Below are 21,505 nucleotides of genomic sequence, written 5' to 3' on the forward strand. Positions count from 1 at the left end.
GTTTTTAGAGTCCAGCTGCATTTTTTTCTTTACTGACACAGCCACTTCTTGCTGTTTTAAATTAGAGTTTTGAACAGAGCTTATGAAATATAATTTTTCCAGTCCTGGGCTTACTTGCAGACGCTCACACCACAGTGTATCATAGTGAGAATCTTATCTCTGATAGTGAGCCTTACCAGCAGACTTAATGGGCATACAATTTTCTTGGCAGAAGTAGTCACTTCTGCCTTTTGCAGTGTAGAGAGGCCATCCCAAGCTTTGAAGCAGTTGGAAATGACAGATCCACCATCCCACATGCTGCTCCACTGCTGTAGATGTCCTCCCATGGCCTCCCCTGTGTTTTAGCCCAGCTTCTCCAGGGTGTACAGATGCAGAGGTAGTGGCACTGTGGGTGTGGGTGGATAGACAACTGTGGCAATGTGTTCCTCTTGTCAGGGGATTGTTTCTCTGAGCACAGCTCCTCTGCAGCTGTAATAAGGCCACTCAAGCTGATGACAGAGGAGATAGCAAGGTGTCCTGATGGCCCTATGGCAAATGCTGAAATAGAATAGTGTGGGGTTTGTTTTACTGCTGGCAGGAGGGAGACAGTGATGTGGATATGACTGTTCTTATGCATCTGGTTGCATAGAAATGCAGCTCTACTGTCACCTGTATGACTCTGCACCTCCTGCATATGCTTAAATCTATCCTCTGGATTGTACATGAAGGGGAAGCAGTCTTTAAAATAATGTGAAGGTGCATCTTAAAAACACCATGCAACCTCAACACTGATGAGAAAACTTTCCTGTAATTGTGTCTGCAAGAGGCATTGCAGCTGTATTTCTAGGGAAAGCTACTCACTTGAACTACTGCTGTACTAGCTAACAGCACAGCAAGGACTTTGTTTAGAAAAGCTGAACAAAGCAATTCCCTCACTCCTGAACTTGATGCCGTATTTCCTATTAAAGAATTTGCTTGCTTTCTTCTGTTGGTTTCTGTAAGTTAGGTTTTACCTATTGCTGGATGTGTATATTACCATATTTATTTATTTATGGTGATCTATTCTTCTGTTCACTTTTTGGTGGGAAAAGAAATGACTCGCCAAATTGACTCGCCCTTCCTACTCCCTCTCCTCAATTCTCCTGAGCCATCTGTTTTGCTCTGTTGTGTGTGGTTTTTAGATGAGATAAATTTCTACTTGTTGCAATTTAAATAACCCACTATGTAAGTGAGCTTCTGTGTGTAAGATTTTGGAATGTTGTTGCAAACTGTAGGATAAAATTTTAACATAATAAAAATAATTATGTAAACAGAAGCTGGATGTAGTGTGCTTACAGCCACTATCAAATAAAAATCGTACCATCAGGTGCAGGAGTACATCAAAGTCTGAGCAGTATTTGTTTATTTGATCAGATAGAAACGGAAACTAGGTTGATTTTTTCCAATTACATGCAAGTTCTCATAAAAACAGTCATTCCTTGTATTGCAGTCCATTACTTTATTGCCATGAGATCACTGTATAGCCTGTGTGCTGTGTGAGAGTATGCCTTGTGCTGGGAAATAAGCTACTACAAAATTGTGGGAATCCACTAGTTTCTGGTCTAAGTATGCTGCTAAGTATGGTGAGATGTGTGATGATTTTCTGCTGGACTGAGTATATTCATCTTCAAGACACTAAATAGTCAGCAGTGTAGTGATACAAAGCATGAGTAGAGAATTTGATCCTATAATGGCCATTGTTTTCTTTGTTTTAAAAATACTGTGATGTTTGGGAACTGCCTGAACTGTAAAGTCTGGGCAGCAGCTGTGTGTCTAAAGTGACTCTCTTGAACATGAGAACTGCTCCTGAATTAGGAACACGTGCAATCCAGAAATTTGCCGATTGTCTTAAAGCCAGTGTAACTCTTGGCTCTACATTTTGTTGCCTTGAGATTCTCCCTGGAGCTGGACAGGCCTGCTAATGATTTTCTGTGCTCTCTTTTCCCCCTTCCCTCACTGCCTTGTTGTCCTGCAACATCTCTGACATCTCCATGGGGAGGAACCTGTTGCAGTGCAGAGTGTAGCTTTGAGCCTCCTTGTTTTTGGACCATCCTTTAGTGGATGCTGATGTTCAGTGTGTTTGTTTTGCATACAGATGTTGAAGTTACCCTAATATATGGGTTCAGAGCACTGTTGACATAACATAGAATACCAGGCTGGAAGGGGACCTTAATAATCATCTGGTCCAACTTTTCTTGTGCAAAAGAAAGCATCATCTAGACAGGATGGCCCAGGACCTTGTCAGGTTGAATATTAAAGATGTCCAGTGTTGGGGATTCTACCACTTCCCTGACGACTGACTGGTTGTTCTCATTGTGAGAACTTTTCCTATTGTGTCTAATTGGAATCTCCCCAGAAGTAACTTGTAAAAAGGGAGAGTTCATCTTTTTCATAGCCACCCTTTGAATACTAGAATGTTTTTGATAATAATGTGTGATACCAGGATATGCTGTGATGAGACTGTAATTTGATCCTTTATGCTAAATCTCATAACCTTGCTTGCTCAGTGTTATCTGGTGTGATTCCAGGCCTGCATAGAAGGTAGGGAGGACTAGAGAGTGAGAATCTGGGGAAAAAAAAAAGGTAGTCTTTGAAGCTTACCTATGAAGTCATCAAATTTTAGCATGTTGCTTGTCCTCCGATAAAGATTTGCTGTGTTCTGGGTTTAGACTCTCAGTTTGACTTGTCATAACAGAAATAAGAGACTTTATGTCTGCAGTCACCAGTTCTTGAGAGTAAACTGAAGAGGTAAACAAAATCCATAGGAGGAAACATTGTTGTGAACCTAATGAAACTTTTTCACACGGAGTGCACTGAGGAGCTTTTTCCCAAAGCAGGTGACTGAGCAATCTGGATTCAAAGGCTTGCATGATGTGAATGTCTGTCAAGTTCTGATTTTTCTCTCCATTTGGAGAAACACGAGTTTGGTTCTGTTGCTGCCACTATACCACAGAGAGAATATTGAAGTAACTAATAAATACTAAAGTGTTTTCTTCTTATTCTCACCAAAAAAAGAGAGTGAAAAATAAGTCTCTGACTTATCAAGGAAAATATCTTGCTAGGTGAGCTAACATTTGAGGGTAGGTGCCATCACGTAAGAAAGTAAATAGAAAGCCATTTTAATTTCAAGCCCTATTACAAAAGCAAAGTCAACATTTGAGAGATGGTCTATTTGTTTCTCTATGCACTCTTAAGTTCTCTAATTTGCTGTTATCTGCTCTCTGGTGTGCAAAATAATCATATGCTCCAAAGCTTTGGGTAGCTTTCTTAGTGTTGAAGGAAGAAGACTGCTATGGAAGTGCCAAGGATTTATTTTTCTATCTGACAGTCCAAGGGTGGCATTAGAATCACAGAATTATAGAATTATTTAGATTGGAGAAGGCCTTTAAGGCCATCAAGTCCAGTCATTAACCCAGCATTGCCAAGTCCACTAGTAAACCATGTCCTAGGTGCCACATCTCACGTCATGTAAATACAGCTAGGGATGATGAATCAAACACTCTGGAGCTCTGGCTGATATCTCATGTCAGAGCCTGCTTTATGTCAGCTCTGAAGAAAATTGTGTTTGATGTCATAAGTCAAATCAGACACTGTAAGAAAGTTCAGGGTGTGGTTTTGGAGAAACTACAGTTGGGCAGTGCTTTACAGGAACGAAATACATGGTTTCTGTACTGAAGCTTATATTGTCTAAATCATGTAAAACACAGAATGTAAGAATTGGACCAAATTTCTTATCCTTGCTGTGTGTGCAGCCTTGAAGCCTTAATAAATGAGTGTGCAAGGGTTGTGTGAAAATGACACATGGGCATGTCTGGTTCTGTCACTTGAGTTCAGTGTGGCGTGCAGTTATGGTTGTATAGACAGACTGTGACAACTGACAGTAACAATGTATTGTGCCAACATATTTACTTAGACATCTTTGATTTGATTTGGCAGAAGAACTGAAAATTACATTTTAAACAGTATTTTTATATATAGTATATAAATTTTATATATTATATATATTATATATAAATAAAAGTTTTTAATAAGGGGAGTGGCTTAATCCAGAGCTGACATGAACCTTGTTTGTTGCATTGGGCAGAAAATGCTACTAACAGAGCAGCTGGCATGTACCTTCCCAGGCTCCATCTGTCAGAGTCTGCATTGCTTTATAAATCACATTCCTAGTAGAGAGATTTATTTCTTGCTATAATGTTTGCAGCCTGGATTAAAATGGAATTCTTCAGTTGTTATTTTTAAAATTTATTTATTGTTTAAGTGTGTATGTGTGTGTGTGTGTGTGTATATATATATATATGAATGATATATGTATGTCCCTTAAACTTTCTATTGGAATTAACTTCTCCCCTTAATAAAGAAGCTTTTCTCCCTCCCTTCCTCAAAAAAGAGGATAATTTAAAAAATTGAGACTCTTCTATTTACTTAATCAACAGAATGGAAGACAACTTTCTTTTCAAGTAAAAGAAAATCAGCAAGGAGACAGTGAGATCGACTAAATTTTGTCTCAGCCCATAGAAATGCTAATTTGCTATTAAAGCTATTCAGGACTGGTCAGGGGAATATTATTGATGGAAATGAAGGATTTGCTTCTAGCTGATTGTCTCGTGCATATAGGATTTGGGGGAAGGGCTTGTCTGAAACAGTTTGGGAATTACAGGCACTGCTGGCTACACTGCTGTATGTGTTTGTTAAACAGTAATTTCATGTGTGTCTTGACCCTTGAGATAAAGAATCTGACTAGTCAAAATGTTTTTTGTCAAGGTAGTGTTTCTAAAAAGAAGCAGACTGAAATCTTGTTTGTGGACTGTGGTGTAGTGGTGGTGGTGATCATCTCATCTTCTCCTGCCTTGATTGAATGCCAGCTTTATTGTGCAAGGTCTTTACCTGGGGAGAAGAGATTTCAAGTTCTTCCAGTTTCTCTGTGTTTTGTATAGCTGAGTTACTGCATCTTATCTGGAGAAACTCAACAGACATGGTATTATTTCATACCAGTGGGTTTTTTTGTCTTAGATGCTGGAAGGAAATTCCCTTGAGTTGAATGGTAGATGCTAGCTTTGCTGTCTTTATTGAGGATTTCTGCCTTAGTAGATGTAGAGAATTACTGTTTACTGAATGAACTTGAAAGAATTTTAATCATGTTGGTTTTAGTTTTGGGGTTTCCGTAGTGAGAGGTGTCTTGGGTGTCTTGCTCTTAATTGTTAGGCATCCTTCTGTACCTTACCTGGCTTTCAGATTCCTCCACACTCCTGGAACAATTAGTTACTTAAGTGATTGAGAGCTTCAACATTTCTATTTGACACTTCTTCTCACTCTGTGAAGAGAGAAGTGTGCTGAATAGTCTGTTCTATTTCTTGTTTTCACTGTCAGTGAAGGATTGCCTGCCAGCCCCCTGGAGAGGCCTTGGACAGGAGGTGGACATGTTCAGTGATTGCAATATGTTGCTATTAATAGCTTGCAGGCTGTGGGGTAATTAAAATCTTGAGCTTTTACTTGTACAAATTACACAAATTAGGAATGGTAGAAAACTACCACAACATGACAAGTTATGATAAAAATCACTTCAGTAAAACCCTTGAACATTTTTGTATTGCATGAACTTTAGTACATGATGTGCATGATCTCTGTGATAAGAATTTTACTTCGGATTTGCCAGTGGTCTGGAATATGTGTGGCTTTTTGGCTTTAGTAATGCCTTCGTATGGAGGCTGGGTTGGTCCGGTCATTTTAATGGGCTGTACTTGGACTAAGTCCCTTCCTGTTCTTTGTCCCCACAAAGCTTGCTTTTTAAATTTCCCACTGTTGTTTTTACTGATGATAATAATGATACGAATGGCAGAGCAAGGGGCTCCAGTAACAAGAATATGGATAGTGATCTGCTTAAGTTGAACAGAGACATTAGGTGAAGTGTACTGGTGACTCTCTACAGCCTTGTCTGTGGTGCTGTGGGAGGGTGTCTCTTGTCCTAGTACGTTGGACAAGGGTTGAGTTTGAACTTCTGAGCTAACCCTTCTGATGGTTTGCTTCCCTTTCCAGTGGGGCAACTGGGGTGCTGATCAGTGAAGAACAGTCCAGGTTGTAGGCAGGTAAATTCCAGGCCAGTTACAGCTCTGTAGATATTGGGATACACTCAGCACATCACCATCCCCTTGAAGTATTGCCTAGCCTAATGCACTGCAAAGAGAATTTCTTCAATGGAATAGCTGTATGGCACAAGTACTGTAAACCTGTTGCAGGAGACAATTGACACATGTGATTGATACTCTTATTTTTACCTGCATGGCATATGTAATGTAAGCAACCCCTTTTGTAAATTTTGAAACCTTATTTTCCCATGCCACTTTGGAATGCCATATCATATATCCTTTAAGGCTGTATCCGGTGATAAAAACCCTGAATGCTCTCTGCTGAGTATCTGCTACTAATAACCACAGTCAGTGTAGATCTACTTGGATGGCTTCCAGGTAGGTAGTTGGCTCCTGAAAGTTCTTCAGAGTATAGAAACCTGTGGCACTTGCTGCTGTGACTTGTCAGTGTTTCTCTCTTCTTTAATGTATAACTGATACTCTGATGTAATAACCATCCCTAACAGCCAAAAGGTCTACTGTGGTGCAGTGTGTTTACAAAGCAGTCTGACAGGCTCTATGAAAAACAGATAAGGGAGAACTTGTATCTGTGGGGTACCTACTTATTTCAGTATGTAGCTCCTCAGTTATTTGCAGTAATCTAGAGACATGATATTCAACATAAATTACATTTAGCTCCTGAGCCAAAAGTCTAATCTAGTGTATATGGCATATTTAAACCTTTTAATAACACATTACTACTGCTTGGATGTGAAATACTTGGTCTAAGAACATATATTGTGAGTAGTTTAGAGATGCCCAAGCTTTTTGCAATTAGCAGTCAGAAGTAACAAATAAACCCTCAAGACCAGCTTTGATTTGTTAAAAATCTAGTCAGATCAATAAAGCAGCAGCTTCAGACTCATATCTGAAGTTCCACATAATGTTACAAGCCCTCACTTTAAGGAGGTTTATGCCTGTTTTCTGAGTGTGGAAATCACTTTTCAGAAATCCAAGCCTTCCACTTTGAAGTGTCCCCAGGTGTTTCTCAGGCAGGTTAAAGTACTGATGTCTAGGAGTCTCCAAGCCACTTCCAGAATGTGCATCTTCACCATTCTGTAAAAGTATTTCCTATTGACTTGAAAAATTAGTTGCTGTAGGTTGAAGTTACCATAAGCCCGTAAGATAAGAATTTTGACTGGGTGGTTTGATACGGATCTCTGAGCTAAAATGGCAAGACCTTAGTGAAGAAAACAGGACTTGGAAACCTCTACTCTAGTGCTTGTGTTATCAGAAAGCATTCTGTAAATACCAAAGATAGATACATGATGAGATGAACAAAAGAGAATACTAATGAATGTATTGATGACTTTGCATAGTTGCATTCTGTGAATGCATTCTGTGATGCACAATAGCGATTGCTGAATTCCTGTGGCAACTGATTCTAGTAATTCTGATTTTATCTTTAATCAACTAATGATAGGTAGAATTCCTTTTCAAAAAGACCAAAGCATAAAACTGAACAATTTTCTCGTGTTTGCTTGTGAAGCAAATGCAAATGTACTGCAGTGTTGCATTTTAAAGGTGCATAAGCAGTCACAGCAGAGGCAAATAGAACTGAGTGTAAAGTTCTTCCTGTAGCTTGATTGCTGGAAGTGATCAAGCTCAGCAACAGAACTCCAGGCATCTGAACAGCTTTGAGCACTCAGTGCTTTAGAGCTCCGTTTAGCTTACTGATTATTGGGCTCTTTTAGGGCAGTTCTCTGTTTGTAGTTTGTCCTGGATGAGTTTTTCTATGCTTGAATTTGCACATATTCCAACAGCTTGAAGATGAGAAATGTGGAGCAACCCATGACACATACTTAAGAGGTATTTTGATTTGCTTTTGCTAGGCCAGCTAGCTTTGGTGTTATCTGATAAGCTGCTTTCTGACCTTTGTCAAATGGAACCAGTTGTTCTGGTGGGGAATTTATCCTACAGGGAGTTTCAAGCACAGCGTATGGAACTGAAATTGAAAGAGGGAGAAGAGAGGTTGGACAGCAGGTACTGAGGGTATGGACCGGTGTGTTTGCAGGGGAAAGTTTGACTTTTGAAGATGATTCTGCAGTGTGAGCTGATGAGATTTGTGGAGGGAGCCTGTACATGCTGTGTGCTGTATGAACCGGCACATGGTGGGAATTAGCTGAGAGAGAGAGAAGGGAGGGCAGATGGCTTGAACAATGCACACGCAGTGTTGCGGGGATGTGCCTGTGTGGGTGGCAGTTTGGAGAGGGGAAGGTGTGGCTTGTAAAGATCGGCTGTAGAGTGACGGAGAGGTTCCTCATCATTTGACCTTGACATGTCACTGAACTGAAGACTCAGTAATTAAGCTCTACTCTGTTTTTGTGTCAATTGCTTGGGTGCAGAACCAGTATTGACTTAACAATAGTATTTATGTAAACTCTTCAAGGAAGCTTTATAATACAAATTGCATTTGACCAAAATACATGGTATGAAGTGTGGAGTGCCATGCAGTTTTAACCCTCTTTATGTACCCCATTAAATTATATGAGAGGTTTTATTTTTATTTTTTTTAGTATTAAATCTAGTTATGTGAAGGCAGTTTCAAACAGCAATTTTGTCATAGTCATGTGGCTGTTAAAGGTGAACTGGCGATACAGGTGGGAGTTTACAGGAGGGAAACTTCAAAAGCTATGATGTTCTGTAAAGAATATCCACTTAGCTACTAAGGGGGATCAAATTTTTGTTTATCTCAAGGACAACTGATGAAAAACCAATTTATTTCAAGCTTTTAATACTAGATTGCAAATTAATTATGAACCATTAGGCAAGAAGTCAGGTAGCAGTCTTTGTATTGTGTTGTCTCAAAATTGAGTAGTTAACTAATGCTTATGTATTACATTGAATGTAAACGGGTGTGCTGTCTTCTAGTCTGCTTTCAGTTTTTGTTTAAAAAGAGATGTGAAAGTAACAGTTGAAGAACATTGGAACTCTCTGCTCCCTCCTGTTTCTGTCACACAGTTCTTGGCTTCTCCCTTTACCCTCCCGCCTTTGCTGTCTGTGAAGCTTTTAGCTTATATCTTGTGGATGCCAGCAATTTGCATTAAAATAATGCAAAGGACTGTATGTCAGGTTAGTTCTAATCTAAACTGTTAATCGGCAAACTGAAATTGCCTGAATTATCTGCAAGGCTTGAAAATGTTCCTGTTCTAGTTCTTACAGGACATGAAATGCATTCCACATGTCAACTATGTTCATTTAATCCTGCTGCCAAAGTAGTAATTTGAGCACATAACTAAAACGTTTGGTGCTTAGGCAAATGGGAGCAAGACATTTAATCAACGAATCATTACAGATGAAAAGAAACTTGTTATACATTGAAGTTTTCTTCTTTGACGACACTCAGTAATGGAGTGCTGTGACTTTGTCACCTCTTAGTGTTTAGCCTAACAGTATTTAATTGGAATTTTGTAATAGGAAAACTGTTGAGTAAAGGCTGCAGATCTCCACTTGAGTTTATATGAAGTTACACTAATGTTGACTGCTGCTTTATTGGTTGTATCTAGTTCAGTAAACCTTCTATTTCAGACATCACTGATCTGCTACCTGCATTTTTACCATTTTCCACAGTGGAAGAAGTTCACGTATGAATTATCAGTTGTTTTCTTTAGGCTGTAGTTCAGTAGGACAATGTTTTTAAAGTCACTGCTAGTTGAGAGTTGAAGTTTAAAATACCTCTTTGGAAAGCCAGCTTTCAGAAATTTGTTTCTTGAACCTTTAGTAGTTGTTTTGCAGGTTATGTTTTCTGAAGAAGCAAAGTGACTTGTACTAATTTTTCCTGACAGCTAGAAATGTCAATACTTTTTTTAGATGAAAGGTAACTTTGTTTGCATTTGGAAATACTAATAAATGGAGTTTTACATAGTCTGTCCTTAGTACACGCAATAGGTGTTCTGCCTTTTGGCAGCAGATTACATTGAACCATTTTTGCTGCTTCCCATTTTAGAAGGCAGCTATATATGAATTCCATTTGAAGGGTGGCATTAACCAAGTGTCAGGTGTCACTAATAAGTATCAAACATTGCTAGGAATGTTAGTCACGAATATGAACAAAATTCCTGGATTGGGGGGAACTCTCCTGTGTTTAAAAATATGTAAGCAAAATGTAGCATAGCATAGCATGTTGCAGTACTTAGGTAATGATGCAACTTTTATAATGTATGTGAACAGTTTGCCTTCTGGTTTTCCTCTTAAAAATAAAAGACAGGACTTAAAAATGAATGAGTATTTGGAAACTGGAAAACATAAGGCTCAGTTGAATGCTAATGGAGTGTCTTTTTTTCCTTGCTTTGTGCTTAACATTGTAACTCTTGAGTGCAATGTGTGTAGAGTGTTATTCAAAGAAATCAACAGTAAAAATAGAAGTCTAATTAGAAGGGGCTGTTAATGTGGACTTTTTCTATTGGTTGCTGAGGTCTACTGTTTGTTCCACAAATACATAAAATTGGGAAGAAACTAGCACTGAGTCATTGTGTATGGCAAACTTCCTTATGCAGAGTATCTCTATTGCAAGTGGAAGGAAATTCTGGATAGCTGCAGTTTGCAAATTGGATAACAGATGAAATACATGGCCTCCACTGCCATCTCCTAAGGTGTGATACAGGGAGTACTTCAAAAGAGGTTTTGTCTATGTGTTTTCACGGCGGAAGTGCTATTGGTATCTCCCATCCTGTCAGAGAGGAGGGACTTACTTGGGCCATGCAACTCAAGTCATGTAAACAGTTCCTGATCTTGGGCAGTAACCTGCCCACTGACCAAGGAGCCATCCCTCAGGACAGATGGAAGACTTTACCTTAGCAAGGTGGGGTTTCAGTGGGAGGGTTACCCTTTCCCTACATTTTTACCCTTCAGGTAGAAAGCATATATTCCCTTCTGATACCTCAAAATAGGTGTGTCTTCTCAGTCAGTGATGAACTTTCTCAGGTGTCAAGGAAAGTTTATTAAGCTTTTGTGTGAGGAGGGATAATTTCACAAGTACTCCTGTATGCAGGAGGCCTCTGTGCATACCATTCTGATGCTCCACTCATCCTTCTGGTCTGTTTGAGTAGTAGCCAGCATAGCTGTAGGGTGGGCTTTGGAGATGGCATGTGGAATAGGCGACATCCAACTGTGGGAAAATATTTTTTCTGTCTTAATTACCATGGGCTGCATGACGTCATAAGAAATGGCAGAAGGAGCCTTTCAGTGGTCATGGGGATTTGGAGGCTTTTTGAGAAATGTGGGATTGGACAGGCTTTAAAAAATCGACTCCAACAGAACCCAGTAGTGTTGTTTTTCCTACTGAATGAATTGTTTCTTGGCATCTAAATTTATTATTGTTAAATATTTTTCAAATACTTTCTCGCCTCTGTATGTTTTGAGATTTTTTAAAATCTCATGCAGATCAAGTACTTTGGCTACCCAGCCAGACCTTCTTGATTACAGGTTCTACCAAATACTGGTTGTATTTTTTGTTCCTGTCCTTTTTCCCCATCCTTTTCATGCCCTAAAGCAGATGTCTTGTTGTTTTGCTTTACAGGCTCCAGATAAAAGGAAAGCATTAGAAGAGACCAAAGCCTACACAACTCAGTCTCTAGCCAGTGTTGCTTATCAGATCAATGCACTGGCCAACAATGTATTACAACTGCTGGACATCCAGGCGTCCCAGCTACGGAGGATGGAGTCCTCCATCAACCATATCTCCCAGGTAATCTCTTTTCTTTGTTCATAGAGGACTGACAATGTTGGAGGAGGCATTATTGTGTCTCTTACTATTGAGTTGGATAGTTTATGTTGACTTCTTTATTGTGATAGAAAATGGTAAGGCTTTTTTCTTTCTAATATTTATGAAACATGCTTTGTGATTAAGGTCATGACCAAAATAAAATAATTCCTGTTTCAATGATGCTGGAATTATATTTGATTTAAAGCAGGAATTAATTATTAAGATTTCAAGATTTGAAGCTGTGCTTGAGGGAGGGGTAGAGAGAAGGATTCTGTTTCTCAAGGAAATCCAGTTAGAAGTGCCATATGGGAGGTGGTATTTTATTTAACACATGCAGTGAGTTCATTTGTTTTCATAGCCTTGCAGGATATAATTTCGTGTGCTGTGTGGAAGGACAGAGGGGTTCACATGCTGCCACTACCTGCTCAAGCCAAACTCCTTCCCAGCCCAGGCAGTTGAATGAGTGAGCTGACCTGACTTGAACTGTGACTGCAGTATTACTGGAGTTTCTGCAGTGAGGACATGGAGATAGATGGCAGGAAAGAACAGGTCTATCCCTCTCTGTGGCAGCCTGTATTTCCCTGGCTGATGCTTCACCCTGGCTGCCTGCTTCTGGGGGGGGGAAGCATTGCTGCTGCTGCCTGCCTTGTACCTGATCATTGGCCTGATTGTATGCTAACTCAGCCAAAAATGTCTGCTGTATTTAATCTGGAAGTGGCTTGCTGCATAATCAGGTGTGTGCCATCTTAGTGCCAGTGGAGGCCGGGACAGGACTCAGTTATTTCACCCTTACATTACTGTTCTGAAGTGGGCTTGAGGGAGTTGTTAAAAGCCCAGTATCCACTCTCCTGCTCTTACTGAAATTCAGTTAGATCTTCACTGGGCTTTGTCCTACATCTCTTTGAGATGTTTTGTAAACAAAAAGCACAGGATGCAACCTTAAACGTTTTTCAGTGCAGCCAGTGAATTAAAAACCTTAGTTGGTCAACCAGCATCCTGTTGGTGGTACACCTTAGACCAAATACGTGAAAGAAAATGCTTCTTATGGTCTCTGCTGTCTCCCTTCCCAGCCCTGCTAACTCTTACTGGTTTTTTAGAGTTGTGGTTTCTAAACGTCTTTGTGAAATGGCAGCACAGTGGTTTTATCAAAAGCATGTCAGCAGGGAGAAGATTCCAGTGCATATGGAAGGGCCCTCCTAGTAACAAACCTATCAAAAAGGCATGTGAGGTTAACATGTGCTGAGAACTAAACAATGCTGAAAGCTGTGTGAGGTATTAAAAAAGTACCTGCCACTAGAACAGGAAAGTAGGAGGAAATGAAATTGCTGTAGATAAGCTTTTCTTTCTGTTAAGTATTCAGAGATGCTGGGATTATGACTACCTTTTAAGAAATGGCTGAAAAAACCCCTGAATCTACAGATTTTCCCAAGCATTGGATGCCCTCTTATACTGAGCACGTCTTTCCTTAGGTGTTTGAAAGCTGCAGTGTGTGTGTTGAAGTGATTATTGTTAAATTCTCATTGGCCCACTAGTATGGCTAGCCATGGAAGAAGCCAAAATGTTTGATACTAGCATAAAAGGTGTTAACCCACTGTACTGTTTGCTGCCTGGATTGAAGGCACCATGCTGAAAGCTGTTGAGTCACCTGATACATGAACTGTTTGCTAAAGGCTGTGAACAATCAGTGCTTTGTAAAGCTTTTGAGGAGTGTTTAGCAAGGTCACTTGCTTGTAGTTTCTGTCCTGGTTGGTCTTGCCTGAAACTAATCCTTGCTTATAAATGAACCTCTGCAGACTAATTTTGTAGAATTAAACTGGATACAGATAATGCACACATACCAGCTCAGCTATTGGCTTTGAAGTGTTTCTGCTCAAATGCTTCAACTGCCTTTCTTAATTCGGCTGTACAATTACTGTGATAGACTGTTGTGAAATGCTCTGGGATCTCCAGAGTGTCCTTCTCTGTGCCTGTATCAATTGTGAATATTTATTTTCATGTTACTAAAGCATGAGGATGAACAAATTCTCAAAGTGGCATTCTTTATCATGAAAGAAATATTGCCTAGAAGCACAGAACTGAGGCATTGCCAGGTCAATTACTCGATTCTGGGTTTTGCAAAAAAGAGCAGCTGTCTGTGAAATAAGATACAATTTGATAGTTCTTCTAAGGAAGAAAGTCCTGTGGTTCTTCTGAGCCCAGACGGTTTCTGTTTCCATACTGTTTTTCAGTTCACTGTGCCTGTTCTCCAGAATGACTCTAAGCTAAATCCCTGGATAGCTAAGCCTGATTAGTAGCCACTCTGTATTTTTCCTAGCTTTGTATCCTCTTCACTGGAAAAAACACTCATGAAAAGTTAGGTGGTGGACTAATGTGCTATATTTTTACTGGACCCTAATTTTACAGATGGAAATTGTGCTTGGTTTTATAGAAAAAAAAATTTTTGGCTTTGGTTTCTGGTTGAGCACAAACGCAGAGGCTTCACATGAGTAATCACAGTGTGGTGAGGGAGCACTTTTCTGAGGTGGAGGCAATGGAATGGCTTTCTCATAGCAGCCAGAGCAAAAACCTGGCCAGCTGCATCTGTATTTTCTGTAGTTACAGTTGTCTTCCAAGCTGTAATGCCTGGGTCTGCCATGTGATTGTTTGCTACATCCAGTACAGGGGCCTGTGCACATAGAGCTCAGCTCTTTGACTTAAATCCTTCATGTTGACCTGGAGTGTTGCCAAGCTGACTTGACCTTTCCAAGCTGCTCTGATATGGCAGAGCAGAGACTTGGTCACTCTTCTGGAGAAGTTTCAAAACCTGTCTGGTAAAAGGGATCCTGCTTAGCCTGTTAGGCAAGATCTGGGGGGAAATAGATAGTAAGTGTATACTTGGCACCAACACAAGCATCAAGACTTCACTGATGGCATTAACTTAACAAATGTGCTAGACACCATCCTACAAGAAAGGCCAAATGCAGGATCCAGGGAATACCAGCCTCTCAGCCTGACCTTGGTGCCAGGGAAGGTCATGGAACACATCATCTTGTGTGCTGACATGTGACACATGAAACCAGCAAATCAGGCCCAGCCAGGATGGGTTTGTGAAGGCAAGTCTTGCTTGACCAACTTGATCTCCTTCCATGACAGGGAGACCCACTTAGTGGATGAGTGAGAAGCTGTGGATGTGTCTGCCTGGACATTAGTAAAGTCTTTGGCACCATTTCCCACAGCATCTCTGGGACAAACTGTCTGCTCATGGCTTGGATGGGTGTGCTCTCTGCTGGGTAGAAAACTGTAGAGATGCCAAACCTGGGAGTGTTGGTGAATGGAGCTACATCCAACTGGTCACTGGTCACCAGTGGTTTTCCTCAGGACTTTGGATTGGGGCTGGTCCTGTTTAATAGCTTTATCAATGATCTCGATGAGGGGATTGAGAGCACCCTCAGTCAGTTTGCAGGCACAGCAAGTGGGGTGGAAGTGTTGGTCTGTTGGAGGGCAGGAAGGCTCTGAACAGGGATCTGGACAGGCTGGATGGAATGGAAGAGGCTAGTGGTCTGAGGTTCAGTGAGACAAAGTGCCAGGTGCTGCAGTTGGGACTACTCCATGCAGCATTCCAGGCTTGGAGAAGTATCTGGGAAGCTGCCCAGCAGAAAAGGACCAGGGGGTGTTGATCAACAGAAGCTGAACCTGATGCAGCATGTGCCCGGGTGGCCAAGACCACCAGTGCCATCCTGGCCTGTATCAGAAGTAGTGTGGCCAGCAGAACTTGGGAAGTGATTGTCTCTCTGTGCTCAGTACTGTTTCTTGGTTGTACTCAGCTCTTCCTCTCCTCTTCTTGGAAATGAAAGTTGACTTAAAATATGTACTTGAAGATAAATTTTTTGCTGCTTAATTTCCATCAAGTTCAAGAGAATGAAGATGGGACAGCAGATTTCTCAGAGGAGAGAGGTTGACAGGGGCATCCTTGTTTACTCTGTCAAAACTGAAAAATGTAACAGATCAGTGCCCATGTTTATGTCAGAGCTGCAGCACTGGATGTAGCAACTATTCCTTGTTTTTTTCCCTCTACATAAACAGTTTTAAAATAGCTCAGTATTTAAATCCAAGCATGAAGAAAGCAATAGTTTCCTTTTAAAGAAATTATGATTTTCATCAGGAAGCACTGCCCCCCTTAAACATTCAGTGTGAAGATTTTCTTTTGCATCTGAAGCTCTCCTCTAATGTTAAATAGGGACTATTGCAAAAAAAAAGTGTTATGAAAACATCACTCTCAGCAAAACAAGATACACACACATTTTTTGTTGCCATTTAAAGTTATAATCTTTTAGAAATAAAAAAATAATTTAAGAACTCCCCTGAATTAGTTCAGAAGAATCTTGCCTGTTACCATCCATGTCTAATTAATTGCATGTGTAATTCAAGTGCTGTATGCAAGCAGAAAGCCAAATGCCTTATGTTGCTATGGCATGGATGTGTAGGTAAAGTCAGGGCAATGGTGCAGATACACAGATGTCTTCTTACAGGCTTTCTGAATCCTGCAGCTGTAGCCTGTGTTGATTCACACATGGACAACCCCAAATACTGAGGCCTTTCCATTGGGTTAGCTACCAGTCAGGACTGATGTGGATTAGGTTTCAGATGAGTTCTGCTGAACATGGTCTGGGGCTGTAAGGGGTGAGCTCCAAAGCACTAGCAAGTTGGTGTTTGGCAGAGAAGAGGAGCACAAGAGCTATTACATGCTCAGCCCGTCTCTGGTGTTTGAAGATGCACAAGGCAGGGCAGGTACAGTGATGATGATGCTGTTTTTGTGGGAAAGAGCTTTCAGAGTGTGTGTGTATTTCGGATTAATGTGATACTGCATTTAGGGATTGTGGTGTATGATCACAACACAGTTTAATTCATGTGTGAAAGCCAGGAAGTAGAAAATGTGACAAATCTTTTAATGAATGTGGATGGTCATGCCTAGAAACAAGCAATTATGTGAAGTACTTTAGTACACTTACAGATGGGAGCAAAAGACCTTTCCATATCCTCTTAATGGTGACTGCTTGCAAAGTACAGCTGTCCAGGTACTTCTATGCTGAAGTTGCCTCATTAAAAAGAAGTAAATGCTTGGACCCCTGACCTCTGTGTCTGGCCTAAAGAACATATGGGCTAGATGGAAGGACTGTTAATTGTAGAGAAGATTAGCCAGAACTAGCAAATGGTTGACTGCTTGTAACAGCAGGGTCAGTACTGGAGCCCAGTGTTCAGAACATTCTTTGGAACATTCAGAACATAAAGCATATCCTCAACAAATCTGGGACTAACTCTTAAGTTAGGAAGGGTGATTCATACGCTGAATGGCAGAGCTTCAGTACACAGGACTCTTACTGAACCAGCAAAATCCTTGGCAAACTGGGCAAGGTGCCAAGTCCTATACCCTAGGTTAGGACCCCATGTGCATTTGTATGCACTGAGAGGTGACTGTGTGAGTAGTAATGGGTTGGAAAGGAGCTGGTGTGCTGATGGTTGCTGTGCTGAGCAGGAGCCAACACCACAAGTCTATCTAAATGAGTGAAGCAATGTGGTGGAGCTGCCTTGGGAAGATTGTGGCTGACAGATGAAAGGCAGTGATGCGATTTCATCGGGAGTGCTGGGTCTGGCTTGTTGGTTTTCCTTTCTTTTTTTTTGTTTTGTCACCTCTGTATTGTTGTAGAGTGATTTAGGGAAACCAGAGACAGTCCAGCAGACAGGAATGCAGAGATGGTCAGGGGCATGGAGCATGCAGTCTGCAATGAGAGGTTGAGGGAGTTGTGTTAGTTTGCTCTGATAAAGAAAAACCAAAGCAGTGATGTTATGGTAGGCTAGTAGTACTTAAGTCTGTTTCTGTCTCTGCAGTTAGTCTTTTGCCTGATAGTGACAGTGTAATGTAAAACAGCTAGCCATAAGCTGAAGCTTGGCAGATTAGTACATGGAACTGGGAAAGCCTTTTATTTTGGAGTGCAGCACTGGATCTCTGCCATGACTCTCTTTGGTGTTACACTGCAGCAGCTGGATATATCCTAAAAGCAGACTTTGTATCCTTGAAAGGCATATGATAAGTTATAGGAACTGATTGGTGATGGAGGGGGGAAGATAATTACAAAGTCATGGGAGAAGCTGCCATCACATATCTACAAATGTTCTAAGCTCCACTTCCATTCAGACTTTGCTTTCCACACATTCAGAAGTGTGTGGAGAGACCAAAAGTATCAGCAGGAACTAGTGCGTCATCGAATGTTGTATACATTAGAAAGCTAATGTCTTCTGTCTGGTTCTCTTGGACTGCCTGTGCCTGTCAGCAGCCACAAATACTCTAAATATGGCAAGAAACTTGCACCTATTATTTAGATTAAGCTTGCCTTGGGTGACGCTTTCTCTCCTAATAAAGTGCTGACAGTTATCTGTGGCCTTTGCTTCACATCCTGTTCTTCCTGTTCTCTCCCTGATAGAGGCCAAGGCTCCATGAAGTCGTGCTGTGCTTGCTCTGTTTATCTGTCTGCTTATGAAAATTGTTGTCAACTTTGTGCATATCAGCTTCTACATTATATATATATAAATTGCTCAGAAAATAGTCTAATGTGTAAGAGTTGCCTTGTCAGCCATTCAGCTGAGAAATTCCCTTCATGTCCACAAATGAATGCATGTAGGATGTCTGTAATCCCTGTGCAGTTCAGCTGATGCAGTCAAAAAGAAAACCCCAGCACATTACCAAAAAACAAATCAAAGCAACCCTCCCATGATACTTAGTCATGAACACCTATGAGAGAGCAACCACAATGTCAGCCTTTCTGTGAGGGGGAAGAGCAGTTGCTTTGATGAAGAAACTGAACCAGAAACTTTTGTTTTGTGCACTTTTTTTTTTTCCCCTGTGGAATGCAGGGTTCTGAACATATTTTTGGGGAATGAGCAAAGTTGCTTACTTTAATAGCCATTGACTGTCATATGCTTATTCCCATTCCACTGTCTGCTAGAAGGACAGCCTGAATGCATAGTTTTCAATATGTTTTAGGCCATTAAAACCTCCTTTCTGCTCAATGGTCATTTTGCTGAAAGCTCTAGATACCTCATTAAATACTAAATTAAGAGGCCTGATGAAGCCTGTTTTCTGAAATCAAAGCCAAAAATCCAGGACTGTGAACATGACTCTGAAAGGCCTTTTTGACAATTTTGTGTAACAAAGGAGTCATCAGTGTTTGTGCAGTCTTTTTAATGAAAACCTCTTGTATCTGGGAGATACACCACACAGATGAAATGCGTCACTAACCTGATATGAAGTCACATATTAGACTTTCCAAGGAATCTTGTTTTTTTTTTCTTCAGATGCATCTGGTTAGCTTGCTGCCTGAAAGTGATTTTTCTTCTGTTTCAAGTCTTAATAACCCACCAGTCTTCTCATATGATCAAATTAAAGTTTTATCTCTGTCAATATTTTAATTGCATAAATACAGTGTATGAGATGATAAGAACATTGTGCCTAGTAAAACAGCAGGTAGCCAGCTACCAAAGCATTTACTCAGTTCTTGCACCTGTGCCATCCAGTGCAGCTATTTGCAATTTTGGTTTTTGTGGCAGCTGGGTATTGGTGTGCTTTAGCTGACTCTTTTTGGGGAAATGGAGGGGGAAAATGAGTACAGAAGCTTACTGTGAAGAAGATGAGCAACAGCATTCATTGTTCAGCATCACTGAAGCTGCCAGTCAAGCACAAGAATAAATCCTGCTGGGTGCTTGTGGCTGGACTTCTTGTACCATTCAGATAGGAATTGCTTAGTATTTTCTGCTGGCTGATTATAAGTGCTTAGTTAACTTTGATCTGCAGGTGGAAAACCAAGTAATGATTCACATGAGTGTTTATCAGCCAGTAATAACACTGCCACTTTTTATGGTGCTGCTGGTTTGACTTTATTCTCTTGATTAGTAGCCTTTTGGGACCCATTGATATATGTTATGCATGTCTTGTAAAAGCCCCCTTACAGGTCATATACGTACAGAGAACACTTCATTAATTCATGGGAGGTCTATAAATTACTTGGTAGCCGCTCTTAAGCTGGGACAACTTTCTGTTGGTTTTTTTGTAACTTTGAAAAAGTGTGTATAAAGTGTGAAAATCTGTCCAACTATGTTAATCTTACTGAACACTTGTTGTGTGGCTCTGGAGTCCCAGTGTGAATCCCTTCCCTTACCAGCATCATCTCTGCATCACTGGGGCAGTCACAGACCACAGAGGGAAGTTTCCCTTTACTGTACCACAAAAAAAAAAAGTGAAACGGTGTTGGGTGATAAAATTTGTTGCTAAAGACCTAAATAGGTTACCCTGAACATTGTTTATTTGGATCAGCTTATTTTGCTAGAGAATATTTTTAATTCTTCTCTGACCCTGCTGCTGGTGCCACCACACAGAGGGCATTGTGGCCATAGTGGAAATAAAACTGTGAATTTGTTTGTTTAAAAGCTGTCCTCTATATAGGGTTTTTATTTTTTGACAAAACACAGAATGTGTTTTGAATGAGCACATTTTGAGTGACAATTAGCTAAGGCCATCATTTGTTCTTTCAGTCATTCCCGTTTGCAATGTTTACTATGCATGTAGAATTAACCAGCATAAAAGTATGTGTGCCTCCTTCTCAATTCCAAATGTAGATTGCTAAAGCTGTAATTTTCCTCCTTAATATTAAATTCTGGTTCCAACCAATAGTTATATTGTTTAATAATCCTATCTATGGGAATAAAAATGTAAGTAATATGTGAACACAGAATTGCATATTGATTGCAATGGTTTTGTGTGTTTGCTTCCTCTTTGAGAATCTGCTGAGTAGTTGTGACTTCTTAATGAATGTATCCTTGTATGAGTGCTAATATTTAATGTAGCTTTACCTGTTCATGCCTAAAAGCATTTGCTTCTTCCCCTCACACAGTGTCCTAGGATAATTATTTACAATGGATCCGATGGTACAATTCAGTGTGGTCTCACCCCAGGACTGAAGCACAGCTTCCTGTTTCTTTAACTGGCTTCTCTGTCCTTGCTTGCAAGAGAGAAATAATAATCAACCTGATCTTGTCATGCTATCTCAAATTCCTTTGTGTGGCAAGACCAGGAGCAGCAGTGGTATGATTAAAAGCTATTAGGCTTCTAAATATAAAGCAAGAACAAGTAAGATGGGGACCTTAGAGTTGAGAGGGGTCATAATGGAAATAATAAAACATATAATTGCTTTAGGAAAAGTCAGTTGGGCCATCATTTGAAAATATAAAAACAAGGAAATTGAATAATGACTGAAGGGCTTGATTTGAATGTAGGAATTTCTGTTTGCATGTTGAACTCAGTGTCTTAGAGGATTTTTTTTTTTTTTTCATTTTAAGTTATTATTTTTGAACTGGGTTCAAAACTAGGCTTTATGAGGTTGCAAGATAAGCCTTCAAACCACAAATCAACCTTTAACAGACTGGAAAGGAGATAAACGTCATCTTTGAGAAGCTGATCCTTTGTCCATTTATAGGATTTTCTTATGTGTGTTGTTAAGTCAAGTATTGAGCAAGATGCAGGAATGGCCAGATATAGTACAGGACTAGAAAAGATGAGTTCTACTGTGGAAAAGGCTTGTCACCTAAGCTAGGCTGAAAAAGGTGCTAATTCAAGTTTTTGAGCAGGGTA

At 40.3% G+C, this 21,505-nt stretch overlaps 1 protein-coding gene across 12 annotated transcripts in view; it reads left to right on the forward strand.

Annotated features, from left to right (window-relative positions):
• Positions 1 to 21,505, forward strand: part of ABI1 (abl interactor 1) — a 78,000-nt gene that overhangs the window by 11,808 nt on the left and 44,687 nt on the right. For all 12 annotated transcript variants that reach the window (XM_009085870.4, XM_009085875.4, XM_018909295.3 and 9 more), the window contains exon 2: positions 11,662 to 11,829. In XM_009085870.4, coding sequence (XP_009084118.1) covers positions 11,662 to 11,829 — 168 coding nt within the window. The remainder of the gene's footprint in view (positions 1 to 11,661; positions 11,830 to 21,505) is intronic.

Source organism: Serinus canaria, chromosome 2 (assembly GCF_022539315.1).
Source record: "Serinus canaria isolate serCan28SL12 chromosome 2, serCan2020, whole genome shotgun sequence".
Classification (NCBI taxonomy): Eukaryota; Metazoa; Chordata; class Aves; order Passeriformes; family Fringillidae; genus Serinus; species Serinus canaria.